Source organism: Argopecten irradians, chromosome 5 (genome assembly GCF_041381155.1).
Source record: "Argopecten irradians isolate NY chromosome 5, Ai_NY, whole genome shotgun sequence".
In the NCBI taxonomy this organism is placed as follows: domain Eukaryota; kingdom Metazoa; phylum Mollusca; class Bivalvia; order Pectinida; family Pectinidae; genus Argopecten; species Argopecten irradians.
The window spans coordinates 16,590,377-16,613,232 of record NC_091138.1 but is presented as its reverse complement, the minus strand read 5'-3'; the positions used below and the strand labels follow the sequence as shown (position 1 = coordinate 16,613,232).

Genomic DNA, 22,856 nt, shown 5'->3' with positions numbered 1-22,856 from the left:
CAGCTTTTTTAAACCCTATTAAAGAATATTACTATGTTCAAAAGTATATAGCTTTTTGTAAAGGAGAAAAAAATAATAGATTCAATAAAGATTGGCAAAAATGGTTAAAACTAGTGGAACTTGCAAACCCCTGACAGTTTGTCCACATTTTAAATTGAAATGAAATAGCTGTTTATACGTGTTTTTCCATGTGTCATGCTTGCACTATGTATACATTTGTATAGATCTGTGAACTGATATCAATTTTCTGTATTTTTTTTTCTTTCCTTTTTTCTCTTTCCCCATATGTACCATCTCTCTTCATACCCTTATCCCCCTTTACCTCCTTCCTCCCTTCCCATCTGTCTTTTTTTTCTTACCCCTCTGTCTCCTTTTCATGAATAATAATAATAAAACAATGTAAATTCTAGTGTATGAGAGGAAAATGCCAGAATGGAAGGAAATTGGAGTCATGTGCATGTATATGTGGCTCAATTAATCTTTGTTAAAACATTGTTTGGAAAATAAAAAAAAAGAATTAAAAAAAAAAAAATATATATCTAAATCTCTGCTGGTAAATCTACATGTAAATCAGAATTTTATCCTTAAAGGCCCATTACCTTTCCGGAGCAAAATATAAAGGTTTCTTAAAAAACATTAATAACATCAGAAAATGCATACCGATGACCTAAAATAAGGTTACGACACCAAACATTTGCAAGATTTCCTGCATAACATATGAAAACAGCGGAGAGTCAATTCGCTGTTTTGCCGTCTGGCGCAGTGATAATCAACTACCGCGCGGTATTTAGGACGACGGTGGGAAACATAATACGACCCGCGTTATGAAAACAAATATGTTATTTATTTTAATCAAATCGTTCAGAAGGTGATGATCAATGTAGTATTAACGGTAAGTTAATAATTCTTAAGACTCTACAAAATTATCGATCTTGTTTTACATTCCCATTTTAAAAATTAAAAGCCGTTTCGGAAAGGTAGTGGGCCTTTAAGTGTTTTTTTATATCTCTATTTGATCACAAAACAACGAAATTTCACTTAAACAGGTTAGGCTTACTTTTCTAATGAAGTCCTTTATATTTCAGTCATCAGTATTAATATGTTTAAGATATAAACTCAGTTTTACATAATTTAGTAAGCTGGAATGGTTAATCATGAGATTTTTTTTTATTTAAATATATTTTTATTGTCGTAAATTATTGACAACAGGGATTGGACACAAGTTTTGGCAACTTAGTAACGTTCTTTCCCGAATACATAATATAATTATATACATAACGGACATCAGTGAAGACAATACATATATGAATCAAAATAATGAGGAGAAAAGGGAAAGATGGAGGAGTATGGGAGGAGAGAATAGTTATTTGTTATCTATTAACTTATAATTATTTGTAAGCGTGATAATTTGTGTACATAGTTATCTGACTGGCTGGGAAACACCGATCGATTACTTCCTTAAAACGTTTTGCATGTGAGATGTTCCATCCTCATTTCATGTATAATTTGGTGGTGTGAAACCTATTTTTTTTCCTTGATAAAATTGATAGAGTTATGCCCCTTTAGTCTCTAGTGTCGTTTTCGAAGCAAGCTATGAACTAGAAATCATGATCGATCCACGGGTGAGTAAGAATGTGTCAATGTTAATTAATCGATGTTTAGATTTTTTTTATGATAATGTATTTCGGGTCCAATATTTAAAGAGTTATATTTTGCCTGAAAAATCACAGAATCGTACATATGGTGTAGGCGTGTTGTGAAACTCCTAACATGATCAGCGAGTAACGTCTGTCAACCAACCAGGGTTGTCCTCTACTTTCGGTTATGTTATAATGATAATATACATAACATTATTAGTTATATAGTCAGTTACTGACCCCCTATAAAGGCATAGAGGGTCAGTAAGATTTTTTGGGGGCGAGGGCGTAGCCCGAGCCTCCTATACTTCTTACTGACCCTCTATGCCTTTATAGGGGGTCAGTAACTGACTATATAACGAATTTATCGCATCGAGGACCATTTATTTGTTTTATTAATTCTTTGTTTCCTATTTGTTTGGTCAAGAATCTGAAATCAAACTTAAATCATCCTGGCACGAATGATAACAAACAATCGCCACTTTTAAAATAATTGGCCTAGGCTACATATTTATCAATGTATTTCTTTTAAGAATTTTCAAATATACTGTATAAGGAATCTGCAGAAGAATAATGAATCATTCATAAATCAACAATAATTTCGACATTCCTACAGTAGGCCTACCTCAATACGACACCAGACCGTCTGTATATTGAAAGCATCACAAACAAGAGTGACACAAACATCCATCTAACATTTTAAGCACAATCTCCTTGATCATCTGTGCATTTTCGCTGAGATAATCACTGAAAAGTAATGCCGATAAATTGATTGTAGAGTGAAGATTGATCTGTAGGTACGAACACCTTCATTTGTTTATAATCACAGTCTAGAAAACGCTTGAATTGTTACGTTTGACTTTCGCCGCGTCATCAACTTTCAAACTGGCGTAGGGGAAGCAACTCGTATTTAAAAAATGTATTTCATGTAATATTTGAAGTATTAAAACGATTAAAGTTATTTTTACACAAAAATTATCCATTAATATATAGTTTTACGGTAATGAAGTGGTATATTTAGTTGAAGATAATGTGTTTAAATTTTGAAGCGAGGGCGAGAGCCGCCATATTGCACCATGATAAAATTTACTGACCCCCTATAAAGTGATAGGGGGTCACCACGTGACGGCTCTCCGCCATTCGGGACTTAGGAATATTACTTTACTTAAAATGTACCTACATCGGTTATTTTTACAAAGTGAAATTGTTGATAATAATGAAACCATACTAGATTCTAGTTTTACCCCACAGTATAAAAATGTACAGGGGGGGGGGTTAATAGGGTTTTACATAATTGTTTAACATCCTGTTTCCTGTTAGGGGACACCTGAACCTGAGTTGTGTAGTGATATTCTTAATTCAGGGCAAGTTCTGGATAAGGACATCATAAGGTTGATTGCCAGTGAACAGGTAGAGCATTAGCTGCCTACCGCTAAGCTTAGTGTTTGGACTGGAGGGTCCTGAGTTTGAATATATAGTGCTGTGCCAAAAGTATTCGGTCACAATGATGGCGTTTTTACGTCGTGTCAATAACATCACTGAAAATGGCCTTGACATTCATTGTAAATGTCACTGATGATGACGTGTGTTATTTTTAGGTTTGAGTACGACGTCATTTTAAGTCACACAATATTTTTGTTTTCGTCTGCTTTCTGGTTTTCCCCATGGATGTGTATTGCCAAGATGGGCTGAAAAGGGAAAGAAATGTCATTGGGCGTTAAAAATATGATCATTGGAATGTTTAGGAGTGGATATTCACGACGAAAGTTAGGTATGGTGTTAAAATTACCCAAGTCTACAGATATTGACATTGTAAACAAATTTTGTACATGTAGTTCAGTGGAGAACAGGCCGAGAAGCAGACGACCAAAGTTAGTGAATTTACAGGATTATCGTAATTTGGAGGGGATTGTTAAAAACAATAGAAGGGATTCCCTTAGACCAAATAAAAAAAATACTTGTTTCCGGTAAGGCGATATTTCACTATTTGTTTCAATTGTTTTCAAATTCGCTCTTAAAATTTGCAAGGTGGCAAGGTGCTATCAATTAGGAGTCATCAAATGATAACATGTTTGTTCTCAAGTGAGCTTCAAGTTGGTTGTTTTGTGTTGGCTTATAGAAAACACTAGAACAGATATACACACGTGAATATTGTTATATCTATATAAGGGTTATGTGATGTTTTTCTGTTGTCGGTAATGATAAGATTACCTCAATCTTACTAAAATTTGATGTTCATTATCTGGTCCGTAAACTCCGTGCTCATACAAAGTTTACAGAGTAGATCATGAACATCAAATTTTAATTAGATTGAAATTACCTGATCATGATATTAATTAACTGTTAAGTCATTTGGTGCTGCTGATGACTATATCAGTTGGGTATCTTACTATCTACAGTAATTATATACTGGATATATAAGGAAGATCATTTATATATATACATAAAGCACATTTTAAGGATTTGATAGAGTAAGATGTATACCGGGTATGTTTGTGTTAGGCTTGTATCACCGTTAGGTCCTCATAAGGTTGATGGATGAAACCTCTGAGCAATGTATCAGTGACTGTGAATATATATGTCATACCAATATTCTACATTTTAATTCAAGGGTGGAGATGTTACAGCCATTTAACACGAAAAGAAAATACTTTGGATAAAGGTAAGTAACTCAATATTTCTTTAAGCGCTATTCTTCTCTCAGCCATTTTCTTAATTATATTAGCTGTAAGGTCTCTGAGATGAGAAGTTTAGTGATATTGGGTCATGACAGTATAGGTTTAAGATAGGATACACATTAAAGTTTTTCTCAGATAAATGACCTTGACCTATTACCAAAGTCTCAATCATAATGCAATATTTAATCATGTAAAAACCTTTAAATAAAAATTGTTGTTTCTGAAAAACCAGAAGGCCCAGAATACAAAAATGCAAAATTACTTCCTATTGTCCGTGTAAGCGGTTATCTACTTCTTTGAAGACTGTAAGTGTATTATACATACATACTGTCCGTATTGGTTCCCAAACCTAGAAAGATGAAGTATATTTTTTACGTAATTTTAATCCTTAATGAAAATGATTACAATCCCTAATTATACAGGTGAGTTTAACAGACCCTCTGGATGTCTATACAGTATACACCTGTAACCAGTCTCAGGTACAAGTGTAATCCAGGTATTTACCAACACCCTCAGCTTAGAGTACTTATCAATGAATTGTGGTCTAACAAATCTATAGCCTCTTTGATCAGGACTACTACTGCCTTACAGGATGTATAGCTATTGTTACCACTAATAGCCGACTAAAGGAAGCAGTAGACCATTGTTATAGTACCCCATACTCTACCTGTTCACAACTTTACATCAATACATATTGATTTTGTTCTGATTACCCTCAGAGATTAGACCTTGGTACTTGGTGTAATTTGTCTGATGGGCTTTACATCAGCTCTGTACCACCGAAGGCTGCACACTTGTATGATGAGATAATCAGGTTAGGTCTGAAGCACTGTCTGGGAAGCTGAGATGGAGAGTTGTCAATTGTGTCCCATTACATTGTGCACCACATATAGGTCTGGTAATAATGGGGCAGGGAATTGAGTGTCTAGACCGCAGGCATTCTGTTATGTTGCCTTTACACGGAACTGTATATGTGTGATATGTAGTCAAAATATGAGACTCTTGTTTTGGATGTTCAAGATACAAGATCAAGATGTCTTATTGTGCAAAACATTGAGGTTCAAGAATTATAGGCTTATGCTCATATGACGAGCATTGCACACTAGCATAACTGGTCTATGAAAGCTAGGGTATCAACATGATACCTTGTCTGGACAGCTGACTCTAGCTTATGATAATTATCCTAAGAATTTTTGAGACTTCATGTCACTACCCATTTTGGACTCTAACCTTAATGTCCATACATGTTACATTAGTGTAAACTTTATGTCCCATACAGCTGTCTGTATTGATGGATAGGGTGCCTAGTGTGGACACTGGGTGTAGATAATGTCCAATGCTCATCTCACTATATATTGATCACTGACCAGTTATTGGTAGAATAATTAAACGGGAGACAATGTGTCCTCCACTTCTCTGCTGCATACTCTAATTACATCAATAAATATACAGAATGGGACATGAGGCTGTTAGGGCCCTGTCATTATCATCAAACATATCACGTGTACTACTATACTAATGCTAGTATATTGCTTTCAATAGATAATGTTTTGGATATTTTCAATCATGATAGATGTAATATGTGTATAATTCTGAAAAGCTTCAATTTCTGTCAGAATAAATGTGTTTACCAATTGTTGACATTTTGGAATTACAAGGACAAATGTTAATGGTGGATTGCTGATGACAAAGTTGGGGGTGGGGAATAAAACTTGGGAAATATATAGATGTAGATCCTAAAACTGTTTTTATACCATCCTCATGGATCCTTTGACCTTTAGTGATGAACATTTACTGATCAAGTGAAAAAGAGATGCATGCTAACTATCCATCATAGATTAATTAATGGTGGCAATTACCCTGTACAGAGAATTTATTGCAAATTAAGTGAGCATGCATCTCATGAATTTAAACAGGCTCCAAGAACACCAACTGTTCAATTGAATGGATGATCAGACAAAAGATTTGTATCATATTACAGATCTACTCAGCATCAAGCTTTTGTTTGATGAGCTGATCCTAAGCTGTTTGACCCCAGCATTAGGGGACTATACAAGGGCACTACCTCCCCTGACCCACAACACACACATAGATTAGACACTTTGTTCCTTGTCAGCCCTTGTCAGCTCTTTTCCTGGTCTGTTTTCCTGTACCAGAAAATCCCCGTGGGAACTCTATCTCACAGCAACACTGATAAGGTTTGGAAGCTGTCGCTTTCTTCTGTAGACTTCAGTAGCAGGATGACTAGTCTCTAGGTGTAAAGGGCCGGTCTTTGGTATCTGCAGAATCATTTTTTGTATCTATATCAATAGTGTATGTTTTGGTTAAACATCAGATGTTGAGTTGAATACCTACATTGGAGAAACAGCTGTTGAGAGGAGCTAGATAGACCTGGAGCTATTGATCCAGCGTAGGATACATGTATAAACACACAGGACACAACCTTTATTATACAGGACAGCCTGCTGCTGAACAACTTCTCAAACCGTAGTAGGGCTACACAGGATTATACTCAAATGGACTGTGGTGAATAGTGATCGACTTACTTGAGAACTTTTGGTTTCTTACTGGACTAATTATAACCAGAGTGGATCAATTTCCAATATATAGGTAGCTTTTAAAGTTGACACAGAACAGATGTGTTGGAGCTGAGACTTGTGGTTTGTGGTATAGACATACACACGTGTTGGTCTTTTCCTGTATAACCAGTGGTTTAGGATGTATGGTCAGCCTCTTACACAGCACATAGAAATGGAACCCAGGATTTGGAGTTGTTATCAGGTATAGCTATATTTCTTTGATACCTAGGTATATATTGATACCTAGGTATACCTAGGTATTTACCTAGGTATACATTTCTGTATACACCTGTGATCACCCGACATCTACCTGTCTATTTACCTGTATCACCTTCACTGACACGTACACGTTGTTGGATGCTATTGTTTTTGCCATGGTTTCAATACATGCCATGCATAATGCATACATCATGACAAGTTTTCCTATTTAGTTTCCTCATGGTTGGTAGTCTGTGACAGTTTGGTGCTAAAATGGCAATGCTGTTTACACTTTCTATAGACAACAAACATGTAAGTTAAGGTGTTTATATGTGTAAGTGATAACAAGTTTACAATTGTTTTGTGTCATCATTTTCAATATGTGAAAATGTGAATATACAAATTTGTGATCAAGGGTTCTTACTGACAATAGTGCATCCATTTGAATTTGGGTACGAGCTGTCTTTCAAAATTATGCAAAAATTGGAATCATAAAGAAATAAAAGTAGTTTACTGTAGTATAATTAAGACAAAAATGTTAGTGATTTGCAAACACCAAGTTGGTCACTGCTGTGCTCACTCTATGGATAGCATTTTGGGCATTTTGCTAATGGTAGACACTAATTGCTAAAATAAAAATAATCATTTAAAGGCCCACTACCTTTCCGGAGCAAAATTTAAAGGTTTCTTAAAAACAAAAGAATATATATCGATGGCTTAAGATGAGGTTACAACACCAAAAATATGCAAGATTTCCTGTCTAATGTACGATAACAGTGAAGATTCATTTCGCTGTTTTGTCGTCTGGCGCAGTGATAGTCAACTACCGCGCGGCATTTAGGACGACGGCGGGAAACATAAAACGACCCGCGTTATGAAAATTAACATTTTATTTATTCTAATTAAATAGTTCTGAAGGCGATGATAAGTTTGCTAGTAAACGTATAGTTAATAACTTCTGCGACTCTACAAAATTATTGATCTCGTTTTACATTCCTATTTTAAAAATTAAAAGCCGTTTCGGAAAGGTAGTGGCCCTTTAAGTAGAAAGAAATAAAAGTAGTTTTTACAAAGAAAATGTATATTTCATTTTTTAGTTCATTCTAGCTATCAAATCCATGTGATTCAAGATTTAAGTGCTTAAACATTTAAGTGTTACACTGAAAAAATAATAGCCTGGTTATGGCTTTGAGAAATAGGGATGAATGTGTGGAGGATTATGAAAATATCATGGCTATTGTAGATATCATTTATATTTGGTAAAAGATTTCTGTTTTGCTTAAGAAAAAAAAAAGGTTTTAGCAACTTTTGCTAAGGTGTTTTCTGATCTGGAGTAACCAGTGCACTTTCACTATAATAAAGCATTTTTGTCTATTTACGGAAGTTACAGATCTTATTTGGAAAACAAAGATGTAAGCTATGTTGAATCGGGATATATACAAATGCATTGCAGGTTAAGATTAATCACAGCCATGTATATCCATTATAGTATAGTACACACTACTGTAATTGTTAGGAGCACTCAACTTGTATAAAACACTACTGACAATGCCAAGGTGATTCTCTCATCTCATGTACATGTACTGTCATGTACTTAGAGTGTATATTGGCAACTATCTCTGGCAATGCCTGTTAAACCAAATTTTACTTGGTTTATGAAAACTGGCTAATTCAATGGTAAAAAGATTTTTGGTAAAGCAAATTAAAAGAAATTGACTGATGTTGCTCCAGTTTGGTATTCATTCGCATTATCTACCCAAACAAATATATGATATTATAAATGCTTGTGGGTAAGGATGTCGAAACTTTTGTTTTATAAAATCAAAAACTTGCATTAAGAATTCAGATATGTTGTAATCATGAATTTATTTTTAGTTTAATGATCATGAGTATGCAAAAAATGCAAAAAAAATTTTTGATCACTTGCGCTGTATATTTTGTCTTTGGTGCAAAATGATGCTTGAGAAGTTCATATTTCCAGTTGTAGTAATGTTTTATACTAAATAAAAGTTGATAGTGTGCTTTTAATGATTTTCCCATTGATTTTCGGGAGGGGAGTGGGGGAGAGGGGGCATTCAGTGCCATAATGTTTTGATCATGAGTTCATGTGGAGGTGAGTTTACATGGAGGCAAAGCATTTGTCTGTCAGATATTTGTAGTTATTTTTCATGTAAATAAACAAATTAATCCTGAGATTATCAGAGTTTGTGAAATAAATCTGAGTAAATGTTTGTCAGATTACTACAAGTTACACCAGATGACTACTATGGAGAAACAGACATCATTTTCTTTCCTTGCAAGATATTTCAAATTGTCTTTAAAGATAATGGTATCAGCAAAAATAGCACATGTTGGCAAAAACTGAATTGCATATGATGATGAATCACATTCGAGACACTTAACTGGAATACATTTTGTATCGTAGAATTGTCTCTGTGTACACTGTTATAGACAATCAGATAAGATGCGTATTGCACACAGCACTGATTCATACACAGCCGACAGTTATAATGACAGTGTATATTGATCAGGCAGCCATCATGTATATATATGGCCTTAGAACTGTTACCTGTTGTTTATATTTTCAGATATAGATGAACCTACCAACATCTTTTTAAATGGGGGCCTGCTACTCCAAGTCTGGCCATGATGCTTTAGAAACTCCGAACCAGAAACACCCACACCCCCGGCGCCACAAGAATGGCGTGGCAGTGAAAATAGAGTATTCCTCTTCTGTTGGTCAGATTGAGGACGCCCTCCCGGACAGTCACAAACACAATGGTGGTGTCACAAGTGAGAACAAAGAGGAGGAATCAGAGGAAAAAAAGACCCAGGTGAATTCTGGGGTAGGGGTGGCACCGTCAGACAGTGGTATAGAGAGCCTGTCCCCCAGTGAGGGGGAGGAACGGCTGGGCAGCCACACCCCTAGTAGTGAGGGTAAAGACTCTACAGACTTGTGTGAGAGGGTCAACCTCAGCCATTGTGCCTGTGATCCTCCCAAGTCCTTTATCAGACATGGTGAGTGTAGAACTAGTCCGTCCAAATTGGCCAATAGAAAATCTGATATTATAATTCTCAAACCAAGTTTAAAGAAAAGAGGTGAAAAATCTGATAAAAAGTATAGGTTGTCATGGAAGTCTACCGACAGTTTAGACTGGACAGGAACTTTATTTACAAGCCTCGACCGCTGTCAAAGTGAGGCATCGGAATTCGGTGGGGACGATCTGAGTATCCGTGCCCCGTTAGCAGAGTTTGATTCCATTGATTTCTTGGGGAGCACTGAATTACTATCCAATAAAAAGAGAACAAGCAGTTTTGTTGATTATAATTCCGAAACATTTCAATTTCAATTTGATTTTTCTGGATTAGAATCCAACAGGAAGTACAAATCTTGTGACTCCGCACCAGTGACTCCACAAAGTGAGGAACCACCTACAGTCATTGGTGCGGAACAGGTCACAGTGGATCTACCACATTCCAAGCGGTCCTCCCGCGACCTTAGGTAAGTTGCGACAGGTATACTTTTATTTTCCTTGGCTTGCTTGTCTAACTAATGTGGTGTACATATCTCGTTCCAGTGGTGGTGGCAAGGTTTACTTTCCAGGTCACCCTTAATTTATTTCTCTTCCATTGTAGATTCCCCATTTTGCATGATAATTCAGCAATGTAGTTTTTTCTGATTCATATTTTTTCAAGCTTTCTTGATAGCAGGCCAAAATTTCCCTGCCAGCTTTGATGTAATATTAAGTTTAATGCAGTTAGGGCTGATAATGAGACAGCGTCCCACATTTTTAGTAAACACAGCAGGCGTGTATACAGAATCAGATTTGCTGGATGTTGTACTCCTGTGCTCGCTCATTATCTTGTTTCTGTGTCGTAACTCTGATGTACGTCATGGTTTTGTCTCAGTGTCTTATATTAATAAGGTGAATAAAAAGGCAGCGTGTGGTATTAATTAAAAGTGCTAATTTGATCATTTTGCTAATTTGCTTAGCTAATTACCTATCTTGTGTTCTGAATCTATTTTCGTATGTCTTTTTTACCATTAAGGAAATATTTAAAGGTATTGTCTCATATGTAAAGGTTATTGTAATTCAAAATTATGAAGATTAGATCATAATGTTATGAACCTATGATGAATATTATTCTTATAATGTGTCAGATATGTTTTTCTCATTCAAAATTATGAAGATCAGCTCTTAAGGTTATGAATCTATGATGAATATTATTCTTACAGTGAGTCAGAATAGATGTGATTTTTACTTTATATGCAAAAAAGGTTAAGGTTATATACATGTGATTTGTCAACTTTAATTTGCCAGGAAAAGCAATTATCGTGATATACAAACTTATAAATGTAGCGTACAATATTTTGCACTATAACTTAGTGTTACTCAGCAACATTTGTGCAATGTAGGATTCAACTCCATCACCGATACTTAACAAACTAATTTGAGCACTTAACAGGGCTGCTAATTACTGTTTGGTAATCAATGATTAGGTATGCAGTGTGATGTAACAGCTGGACTTACACAGCTTTTTTGTTGTTGTGGAATAATGATTTGTTGTGAATAACTGAATACGACTGGAGTGTCGGCTGTATATTACACAGAATATTGAATCATCAGCTATATAATAGGATAGCAATATGTATAACAAAGCAAAAAGTAGAGAATGTTATATGAATTGATAAATGATAGTTTTTGTCTTCCATGGTATTTTTGTCACAAAGAAAATCATGATTTTAGCTTGGGCAAATAGATAAGCTATTGTACACTGTATGTTAAATGTTGATCTTTACGTAAAGATTATTCAAGAGTTCAGATTCTTTTTCAATGCAGCTTTTATAGATCAACCCGAGTGACACCTAGCTTTGCTGCTATTTCTTTTAGCTAGCAACACCTTTCTTAAATGATCACCTGTCTTAATTGACCACCTGTCTTTTGTGGACAAATGTATATTAGTGATCCCACCTGTGTTTATCGACCACCACATGTATTATATTCAAAATCCCACCTGTCTATAGCAACCAATTCTATTGTGTATACAACAAATACTTTATATATGATACACCCATAATTAACCCTTCTACTTCTTAATTTAGTTACAACATTTTAAGGTATGGGAAAGTTAATTTTGTTTTAAGATAATGGAAGATGGTGAAGATGCAAAAATTAACACTGATATTATACCTGATTAACGTTCAAAAGTTTCAAAGTGGCATTGGTAAAACCATACATATACAGAGTAATGAGAATGGGAAGTAGACATTGAAAAAATTACTTTTGTAAAATATTGCAAAATTTTAAGTAACACATGTACAACTGTTGATTTATATGACATATTTTCTACATTTTACTAGCTATATACATTCTATGGAATATGTTCTCCTAATGATGTTGGTAAACTAACTGTAATGTGTTAAGTGAGAGTAGAATGATTAGTGATGATAGCCTTATCATAACTTAGTGCTGGTCTCTACCAACTCTTTATCCAGTATAAGTGATGATGAGCCGGGCAGTAGCTAGAGTATCCACAGATATCCATCCTGATATCCTTATCTATAACTAGTTATAAGACTGATAGCCCCCTGATGTCCTTATCAGTAACTGGTGAACATGGTGTAGTACCCCATTAGCCCTACCAATTTACTCCCTACATGTAATGATGTGGTGGGCAGAACCTTACCAAAGAGGCTAATGGCACCAGGTGAAAGGAAATAATGTAAATATGGTAACTGGATTAATAAATCAGAAACATTAATTAGCAAGCAAAGTTATCCCATGTTTTTTGATTATTCAGTGACTTTTTGTCATTTTTTAATTATTTCATGATTTGAAATAACTTAATAAACCATGACTATATATAATATATTGCAATTTTTAAAATTACAAAAATGAAAGAAATGAAAATAATAATCAACGTATTTTCTTTGGACAGTTATCTCCCTTATAAGTTATCACCCTTGGAAGTTTGTAATGCTTCTAGTTAACGTTGTTGAGACAAATTATCAAGTTAATACTTGACACGATACCATAAGCTCCAACCTACTGATATTTCATTTTCAAATAGTGCAACATATCTTTCCATTAATTATTTAATACACATATAATGCAGAACATATGTGAAATGGGTTAATTAATTGGCAATTACATTTCTTAGTTGTGTGCTAAGAGTATTGATTAAGATTTTAATATATGATCAAATACTTCATCAACAGTTTATATGAAAATCTTGTGTTGACAACAGCCTGTATGTACACAAGAGTAGATAATGAATTTTGCCACAGGTGGACGTGTTTTATAGGTGACTGTACAGTTACTGGATCCGAGAACATCTGTCACTTCTACAAACATATTTATATTAGGATATTTGTTAAAATATACAAATGTAGTGTGTCATTACTAAGACATATCCTGGTTATAATGCATCATTAAAAGTTCGTGATTATGTCCATAACATTATAGGCATAGAAACCTTGATTCCTAGACTCAGGGAACCTGGAAGGGATTGTCCCTCACATAGCTATGTGTGGAACCATGTCAAGCATAGCTTCAGTACATTTTAGAGTGCAGGATTCTGGGTACAGACAAGTGTACAGATTGCAAAAATACTGTTACCAAATTTTACAATTTTGCAATCAAAGTAGATTTGCTAAAGAAGTTCATTTTCCAAATTCATATTTTCCTCACTCACATCTGAAGTTAAATGATATTTCTTTGTGATTTAGTAGCTATGAAAGGGTCTAGTGGAGGACTTGTCATGACAATGTCATTCATTATCTCTGGGAAAAAACAGTATCCAATGGGAATATGAAATAAGGTCATAGAAAGGCAAATGTAGTCTACCTATATATATGTCAGCCGTGCCCTAATTGTCTTTTATGGAATGTGGTTACAGATATACATTTATCATGCTTTTCGGAAAGCTAAATATGGAAAGTATGTCATTTAGGTTCTGTAGATAACTGTGTTGTTGTTTGACACCAGTTCTTGTGTATAATGGTATATATATAAGGTAATATTTATGTAATGATATGATGCATATCTGATACAGATCAGTGTGTATGACTGTATGTTGATATAAATAGAAATGTTTTATGTGTATTAAATAATATATTAATGTTTTATCTGACTCACAGGTCATCTGTTTACATAGTTTGTTGATAAGGATGTTTTGTTTTGTGTGATAGAAAAATATTGTATCTTTATCATGTTGAAATAGGTACCCTGATGATAATATTAATTAGAGTCATTATTTTAGGTAAAATATGTATAAATAATATAGTGTCAATTTGACACAGGTCCTTGTGAATATTGATTTGTAAGCTATATATAGCTAATGTTTTATAATTGATGTGGTAACTGACACAGGTCCCTGTGATAATTGTTGAATAAGTTAATGTTTTATGTATAATGTATTTGATGTGGTATCTGACACAGGTCCCTGTGCATATTGATTTATAAGCTAATGTTTTTATGTATAATTATAATTATATAATTGATGTGGTATCTGACACAGGTCCCTGTATACTTTGATTTATAAGTTTATGTTTTTATGTATAATTATAATTATATAATTGATGTGGTATCTGACACAGGTCCCTGTATACTTTGATTTATAAGTTTATGTTTTATGTATAATTATATAATTGATGTGGTATCTGACACAGGTCCCTGAGAGTGTAAGTACATTACATTGTTACTGCTGCTGTACACCACCATATTCCAATGATCATGCTCTTTTACACAGTAAATACCTTATTGTCAACAATCCCTCAGGTCTTCTAATTGTATACTGTATTCACAAAGGTTCAAATTAACAAAAAAGGACAGCAACACCAGATTTTCTCTGTAAAATCTGTTAATTGATAAATAGATTTTAGATAAACTTTATAGCCTTGTGAATACTGTAAACATGGACATTTCTGTGAGGGGGAGTACACTATTTACATAGAAGACATTTTACTGCTAAAATTCATCAATGTGTTATATTCTGTGTGATATAAAACAAACTTGCTGTAAGTTTGATGATTTATTTATAGCAAAAATATCAATATTATGAAATCTTTACACTTGCAAATCACAAAAAATTAACACTCCAAATATATGAAACCAATTTGTCCATCCCCACACAGTAAGGTATTTACAGTGTGACGAGAATGAAATGCTAACTGTCCTATTGGAATGCAGAATTATCCTACAACATTTGTACCTGTAGCTAGTCGGCTGGAATGGTCCGCTTATGCTTGGACCCTATTGAATGGGAAACTGCTTATGTCTTTTTTCCTAGGTGAAACAGAAAAATTACAATTAATCACTGTCAATTTTAGTTCACCCGCCTAAAGGGCAAGTGAGTTTATGCTGTGGCACATTGTTCGTTGTCTGACTTGCCGTTCTAATTTGAGAAAGATACCTTCAGTACTTTCTGAGAAATAACAGTAACAAACTATCAAAATCCAAGATAAGGCCCCCATGGCCATATCACATTAACTTTTTCCATCTAAAAAAATTCTTCTCAAAAACTAATTCAAGAGACGCTGGTGAGTGACCCGATACTGGGTCTGCAGCTTGCTTGGATGAAGGACCATCAAGTTCCTAGAAATATATGGCCTTGACTTCATCAAATACATGTATAGGTCAAATATATGATATCTTAAAACAACTTTATTTTTAGTCAAGTTTTAACATTTAATTTGGCCATGTTGCAAACACAGATGAAGGGATTCCAGCTATCAAATAGGCTAAAATATTTGAATTACCTCTCAAATACTGAAATTCCCTAAAGATCTGACACTTTAACGATTTTGACCATCATCACCATTCAAGGTTTGTCCATGATCACCAGGTAAGCCATTTGAGCCCATTTGGATCTTTGTTTCAAAAAACTGAAATTTGATCTGCTTTGAGGATTTTCCAAAAGCAAAATATTAGTGAGACAAAGATTCAGCTGGTATAGAAATCCCAACCAATCCAATCTCACGTCCATATAGCAAGCTTTGGTTCAGGACATAATATTTTTGATAAGAAAAAGGACAGGACAATTCACCATTAAGTCCAAGTTATTGACATTTCTGATATTAAAAAAAAACCTGAGCAGATCTAAACTTCCTTGTTTTGGTAGTCATAAAAGGGTGAAATGATTTCTTTTAATTTTAATTTTAAAAACTTATTTTACTTGTACAGTATGGAATTTTTATTGTACTACATGTATTCCAAAATTAAAATGCACAATTTCAGTGAACCCATGCATAATATGCATCTGACTGTTGAAAGTGTTTATGCATTGTGATTATTGGTATTGCTGTGGCTTGTTTAAGACAGGTTAATTACACTGAATGTACATGTATTTCAAATACTGTGAAGTGGAATTATTTGTTGGATGGACATTTTTGCTTATTTTGCTTTTATTAAATCTCCAAAAAAAAAAAATATATATATCCATGCTCGACCATATGAACAGGTTCACTAAATTTTGACATTGAACTATAGAAAATAATCACATCATAAATGGTTTGATTGCTGATGTAGCAAAACTATCCACACATACAATTGTCCACATTTACATTTCAACAAGGAATGATTTGATGCAATATTTTCCAAATAACCAATTATTTTCATGCAATAGAGTGAGTGGATGTGGAACAACTGTGTTTTGTTTGCTTCTTTGTTATTCACTGATACCGACTGTATATGTTATTAATATTATGCATACATAGCATGTTGTGTGTAGGACTGCTTTGTCTTACACAAACATTATCTATCCTCTTTTAAATAACTTCGATATCACTGAGGAAGTTACTATCTGACATGACTTTCTTCCATTCCACTATAAATATATGCATGAGCTCAAATGTTTGACCTCTAGCTGTGCTACCATCAGTTTCCTTGAATTCCTGCCTTTACTTGTTGACCAGAGGGTTGACTGTTTGACTTCCAGCTTTGATCAGTTCATACTTTTCTTCCTTAGTCATCAATAAGGTCAAATCTTTGACCCTTACATGAGAGATGATGAGTTCCTTCCATCTTTCATTTGTCATCCACAAGGTCAAATGTTTGACCTCTATCTGTATTGTTCCATATGCGCTGTCTCATTCTGATTTAATCATTAGAGATCATCTGGCTCACACATTTGATCTTGAGATTTATTTGGTGCCATCAGCAATTTCAGAAATATAAGTACTGGGGCGCGTAATGTAAACAAATATGCCATGAACTGGTCTTTCATAAGATTATTCTACAAAGTAAGCCATAAATCAATTCACAAAAGAAATCGGTCAGAAAACCAACAAAGTTTTCATATTTTCAGCCTTTGATTGATTCAAAGTAAGTGAAATTGAAGCCTATAAAAGAGGAAGAGCCCTTTTAGGGATACAGTAGCCAATTTTCGGATAGCAGGAAACTGTCAATATATAATATTTGAGATATTAGAACCATACAAGTTTGTGTTATTGTTTATCTCGTATATAGATCTATATATGATGTCTACTTGTCATCAGCTTGACTGGTTGTAGCCATTCATAAGTTTGCAGGAATAAATCCTCGATACCCTCAATGTAAAGTTAATATTTAAATATGGTAGTGAAACATATGACTTGGGTACTATAGGAGTTGACCGTAGTTTAAACTGCAATGATCTGCATGCTGAGTGCAACAGAAACACATGGCTGTTGTCAGCAGTCAGGGGCGAGTGTTTTAGGTTATACCATAGCATTAAATAGCTGTTTTATCGGTACATATAAATCCCATATCACACACAAATACTAATCACACTGTATACTGTGTTGAGGTATACTGTTTATTCTGTCGAGTGATCCTCAAGTTCAGTTCTTCTTTAAAGCCTTTGTATTTTGAACAACTCTAAAACACAAAAAACAAAATGCTAAAGTCTGTTATCAGATTAGATACACAATTGAAAAAGTGAAAAATTGCAAACAGTTACTTTGGTAAGTGATCTGTATATATATAAACCAGGGCTTAATAGTTGGAGGTTTTTTTTTTTGGAAGGAGGTGATGGGAGTTGGAGGCAGGGCTAAAATGATGTTTACTGTTGCTGATCACACTCTCACAGTCAAATATGCTGAATAAAGTCTAGACTTAATCAGTTTGATTCGTAAGACATGATGCAGTTAGACATTTGTAAAGCCAATATTAGTTTAAATCTATCCATCATTACCGAGGAATTACGCCTGATTAACTAATTACACAGCTCTTACCTTCTCCAGTACAGCAGATCTAGGCTGCTGTCCTGTGGCTAGTTTTAGGAAGCTTGCTTCAGCAGCTGACATCTGTGACTCACTTCCTACATCCTCAGCCAGAGGGGAGAAAGTGTAGTCAGTCATCCATATCGGACACTGCTATAGACTGTAAAAATATAACTTTGACATATCAAATCAGACAAATGTTTCCTTCTCACTTTCATAGATGGATGTTTATTCATTACATGTTTCATTCCTTTAATCTCTTTGGTGTTATTATCAAATTTATATATAAGCATTGAACCACTTTCAGTTGGCAGTTATGGAAGGATGAATGCCAACTAGACAATAGCAAATTTAACATAAGTGCTAGCCTCTGAGACCTCTCAGACATCACACCAAGAGGATGTCCTTGACTCTAGCCAAGGTCTGGCAGCATAGAGATCTACCTAAAAATACTGTATCATTCTTGTACATAGGAGAGATCTACATAGGTAACAATACTGAACCATTCTTAAACATATTCTTTCCTTTGTCCCTGCTAATTAATTCCTTAAAATCGATTTTCAAGAGACACATAACAAATAAACCTATGTTATTATACATGTATTATTACTGATTATCTACATGCGGCAGTTGCTGCAACAAACTGCCTCCTTGAAACTAGATTTATTGATGAATGTAGCAAATTGTATAATAAAATTTTGATGACTGGTGTAAAGCATGCCTGGATGTGGAAGTGTCTATAAAATATGTACCTGCATGATCAATGATCAGGCTATACTGCAGACTCTGGCTCTGCTATAGTGCCTTTTGTGTGTCCCTGGGGGTAGTAAGTGTAGTGAGATAGCACTGGTCTGCTACCCTCTATCTATAGGTTTGTCTGCCTCAGCTTTAGAATATCCCAAGGTACTTTTTCATTAAAATGGTTCTGCATGTTAAAATTGTTTATAGGTTTGTCTGCCTCAACCAACTTTTTTGTGGCAATTTCAAATTGCATTTTCATGCCCAATGACATTTTCGGTGATTTTATTTTCGTAATTTACTGGTGAAATGCTCTATCATATACTTGTATAATTATATGTAGTTGAATCTTTTTCGCATTTGTTTTCACAAAATCTAATTGCAAAATATGCGAAAATAAATCCCATATGAAAATAAGTAAGTTTACAGAAGTTTTAGAGTACATGCTTTACTTTTGAATGTATACCGACAGACTGATATAGAACTGATAAAATACACATGGTTTGTTTGTGTGGATTGTCATATCTCAGGAATCCTGAGGCTTGACAGATACAGGGTATGTTTGTTCTGAAGCTAGAGGTTTGTTTGTATAGTGGGAGATGTTAGAAAGCTATCTACGGTGGTAGGCCATAGACTAGCCAGAGGTTTGCTACATTTACATGTAAATATGGCTGAGTACATGGAAACATGGTTATACGAAAACATTTATGTAAACTGACAGATTTTGTCTGAAAATTCATGTGAAACAAAACAGGTCTTAATGGTGTTTTATTTACATGCAAAGCAGACTCTGTAGCAATATGTACTGCAGAAAACATTACCGGGTACAAGTGAGCATGTTGTTGCCTTTTTTGAAATAGGTCGGAAAAAAATTATCAAATGGAATTTTCGCGTTTTGTGCTTTTGATTTGCTTGTCTGTGTGTTTGATTCTCTAGGAAAAAATCATGGCTGGATATGCTCAGTAGTAAACTTGAAGATGGCTGGATTGTAGTCTGCTGCAGACTAGCTGTTTTCTCTCCGTTGTTCCTTTGCTTTTTGTACTATATCTCCATTTGTGCATTATGGTCCTAGAATGTGTATAACTGTTGCATGAGACAATATCTACGTAATACTCTTTTGCATGTCTGCAATGATTTAATAAAGCCTTGTCAAAGTAAACCCTTAATGCTGCAGGAAATGTGTACTTTTGTATAGAAACTGTTCTAATTGATTACTTGGAAAGCGGCCATGGTTTTATTTTGTCAGAGACGAGCCAAAAGTTAATTAGTATAGGTCTGTAATCTCGGACTCTCCTGACTCACTAACACCTGCTAGTATAAGATAATTTACCTGATAGTGTAAATCTATAGATGATAAAATGGTTGTCATAGGTAAAAGCCTTTGATGAAGAATTTCACAGACAAAGAAGCTTAAGCTTAAATTACATGGCCATTTCATGAATGAACTACTATTTATGATTTACACCTGTTTTTATGTTAGTTTTATGATCAACATTTGTATCATAAACTTGGCATGACATGCATGCCATTATATATCATTAATTTGGCCCCTACTTCATAAAAACTGACAATAATACTTATTGTTACAACATTTTCATACTGAACTCTAGCTAACGTTGGCATTATGAATTATTGTGCTTTTGATTCTTTGAGTTTAATTATTGTTACAGACGTTTTGACTCTTTGAGCTACTATTTCAAACATTTTTGCTCTTTCAATAAGGGGGTTTCGAGATCCCAAAACGACGTGAGTAAAGTACAATTTACCGTTGATTAGTCCAACCATCCGGTGATTATGACGTCATCATTTGGCGTGACTTTCGTGACGTCATAATCATCGGATGGTGGGACTAATCGACGGTAAAATGTACTTTACTTGCATCGTTTTGGGATCTAGAAACCCTCGTATTGACATCAGATATATTACCTCATTGAGTTGGTTAGCATTACACATATCATGACTCTTTAGTTATCATTAGAGCCATTTTGACTCTTTTAAGTTATCGCTAAATATTTTGACTCTTTGAGTTATTGTTAAATATTTTATCTCTTTGAATTACCATTCCAGACATTTTGACTCATTATTTATCATTAGAGGCATTTTGACTCTTTTGAGTTATCTCTAAACATTTTGACTCTTTGAGTTATCGTTACAAATATTTTGGCTCTTGAGTTGGTTGCCATTGCAGACCTTTTGATTTGTTATAATAACAGACATTTTGACTCTGAGCCATCCCTTTGTCATAATTACAGACATTTTGACTCTGAGCCATCCCTGTGTTCATAATTACAGACATTTTGACTCTGAGCCATCCCTGTGTCATAATTACAGACATTTTGACTCTGAGCCATCCCTGTGTCATAATTACAGACATTTTGACTCTGAGCCATCCCTGTGTCATAATTACAGACATTTTGACTCTGAGCCATCCCTTTGTTATAATTACAGACATTTTGACTCTGAGCCATCCCTTTGTCATAATTACAGACATTTTGACTCTGAGCCATCCCTGTGTATAATTACAGACATTTGACAGACAGACATTTGACTCTGAGCCATCCCTGTGTATAATTACAGACATTTTGACTCTGAGCCATCCTGTGTATAATTACAGACATTTTGATCTGAATCCCTTGTATAATACAGACATTTTGACTCTGAGCCATCCCTGTGTTATAATTACAGACATTTTGACTCTCTGAGCCATCCCTGTGTCATAATTACAGACATTTTGACTCTGAGCCATCCCTTTGTCATAATTACAGACATTTTGACTCTGAGCCATCCCTGTGTTATAATTACAGACATTTTGACTCTGAGCCATCCCTGTGTCATAATTACAGACATTTTGACTCTGAGCCATCCCTGTGTTATATTACAGACATTTTGACTCTGAGCCATCCTGTGTTATAATTACAGACATTTTGACTCTGAGCCATCCCTGTGTTATAATTACAGACATTTTGACTCTGAGCCATCCTGTGTTAATTACAGACATTTTGACTTAGCCATCCTTGTATAATTACAGACATTTTGACTCTGAGCCATCCCTGTGTTATAATTACAGACATTTTGACTCTGAGCCATCCTGTGTTATAATTACAGACATTTTGACTCTGAGCCATCCCTGTGTTAATTACAGACATTTTGACTCTGAGCCATCCCTGTGTCATAATTACAGACATTTTGACTCTGAGCCATCCCTGTGTTATAATTACAGACATTTTGACTCTGAGCCATCCCTTTGTCATAATTACAGACATTTTGACTCTGAGCCATCCCTGTGTTATAATTACAGACATTTTGACTCTGAGCCATCCCTGTGTTATAATTACAGACATTTTGACTCTGAGCCATCCCTGTGTGTTATAATTACAGACATTTTGACTCTGAGCCATCCCTGTGTTATAATTACAGACATTTTGACTCTGAGCCATCCCTGTGTTATAATTACAGACATTTTGACTCTGAGCCATCCCTGTGTCATAATTACAGACATTTTGACTCTGAGCCATCCCTGTGTTATAATTACAGACATTTTGACTCTGAGCCATCCCTGTGTTATAATTACAGACATTTTGACTCTGAGCCATCCCTGTGTTATAATTACAGACATTTTGACTCTGAGCCATCCCTGTGTCATAATTACAGACATTTTGACTCTGAGCCATCCCTGTGTTATAATTACAGACATTTTGACTCTGAGCCATCCCTGTGTTATAATTACAGACATTTTGACTCTGAGCCATTTGTGACATTTTTGAGCCATCTGGTTATAATTACAGACATTTTGACTCTGAGCCATCCCTGTGTTATAATTACA

The 22,856-nt window shown here is 34.8% G+C and overlaps 1 protein-coding gene across 4 annotated transcripts in view; it reads left to right on the top strand.

Moving 5' to 3' along the window:
• Positions 1–1,540: 1,540 nt before the first annotated feature.
• Positions 1,541–22,856, top strand: part of LOC138323021 (uncharacterized) — a 28,406-nt gene continuing 7,090 nt past the window's right edge. The window contains exons 1-4 of one of the 4 annotated variants that reach the window (XM_069267337.1): positions 1,541–1,622; positions 4,249–4,299; positions 9,681–10,594; positions 14,765–17,679. In XM_069267337.1, coding sequence (XP_069123438.1) covers positions 9,711–10,594; positions 14,765–14,780 — 900 coding nt within the window. In that variant the 5' untranslated portion in view covers positions 1,541–1,622; positions 4,249–4,299; positions 9,681–9,710 and the 3' untranslated portion in view covers positions 14,781–17,679. Of the gene's footprint in view, positions 1,623–4,248; positions 4,300–6,588; positions 7,097–9,680; positions 10,595–14,764; positions 17,680–22,856 lie in introns of those variants that run through there. The other 3 variants (XM_069267339.1, XM_069267335.1, XM_069267336.1) reach the window with 3 other exon arrangements.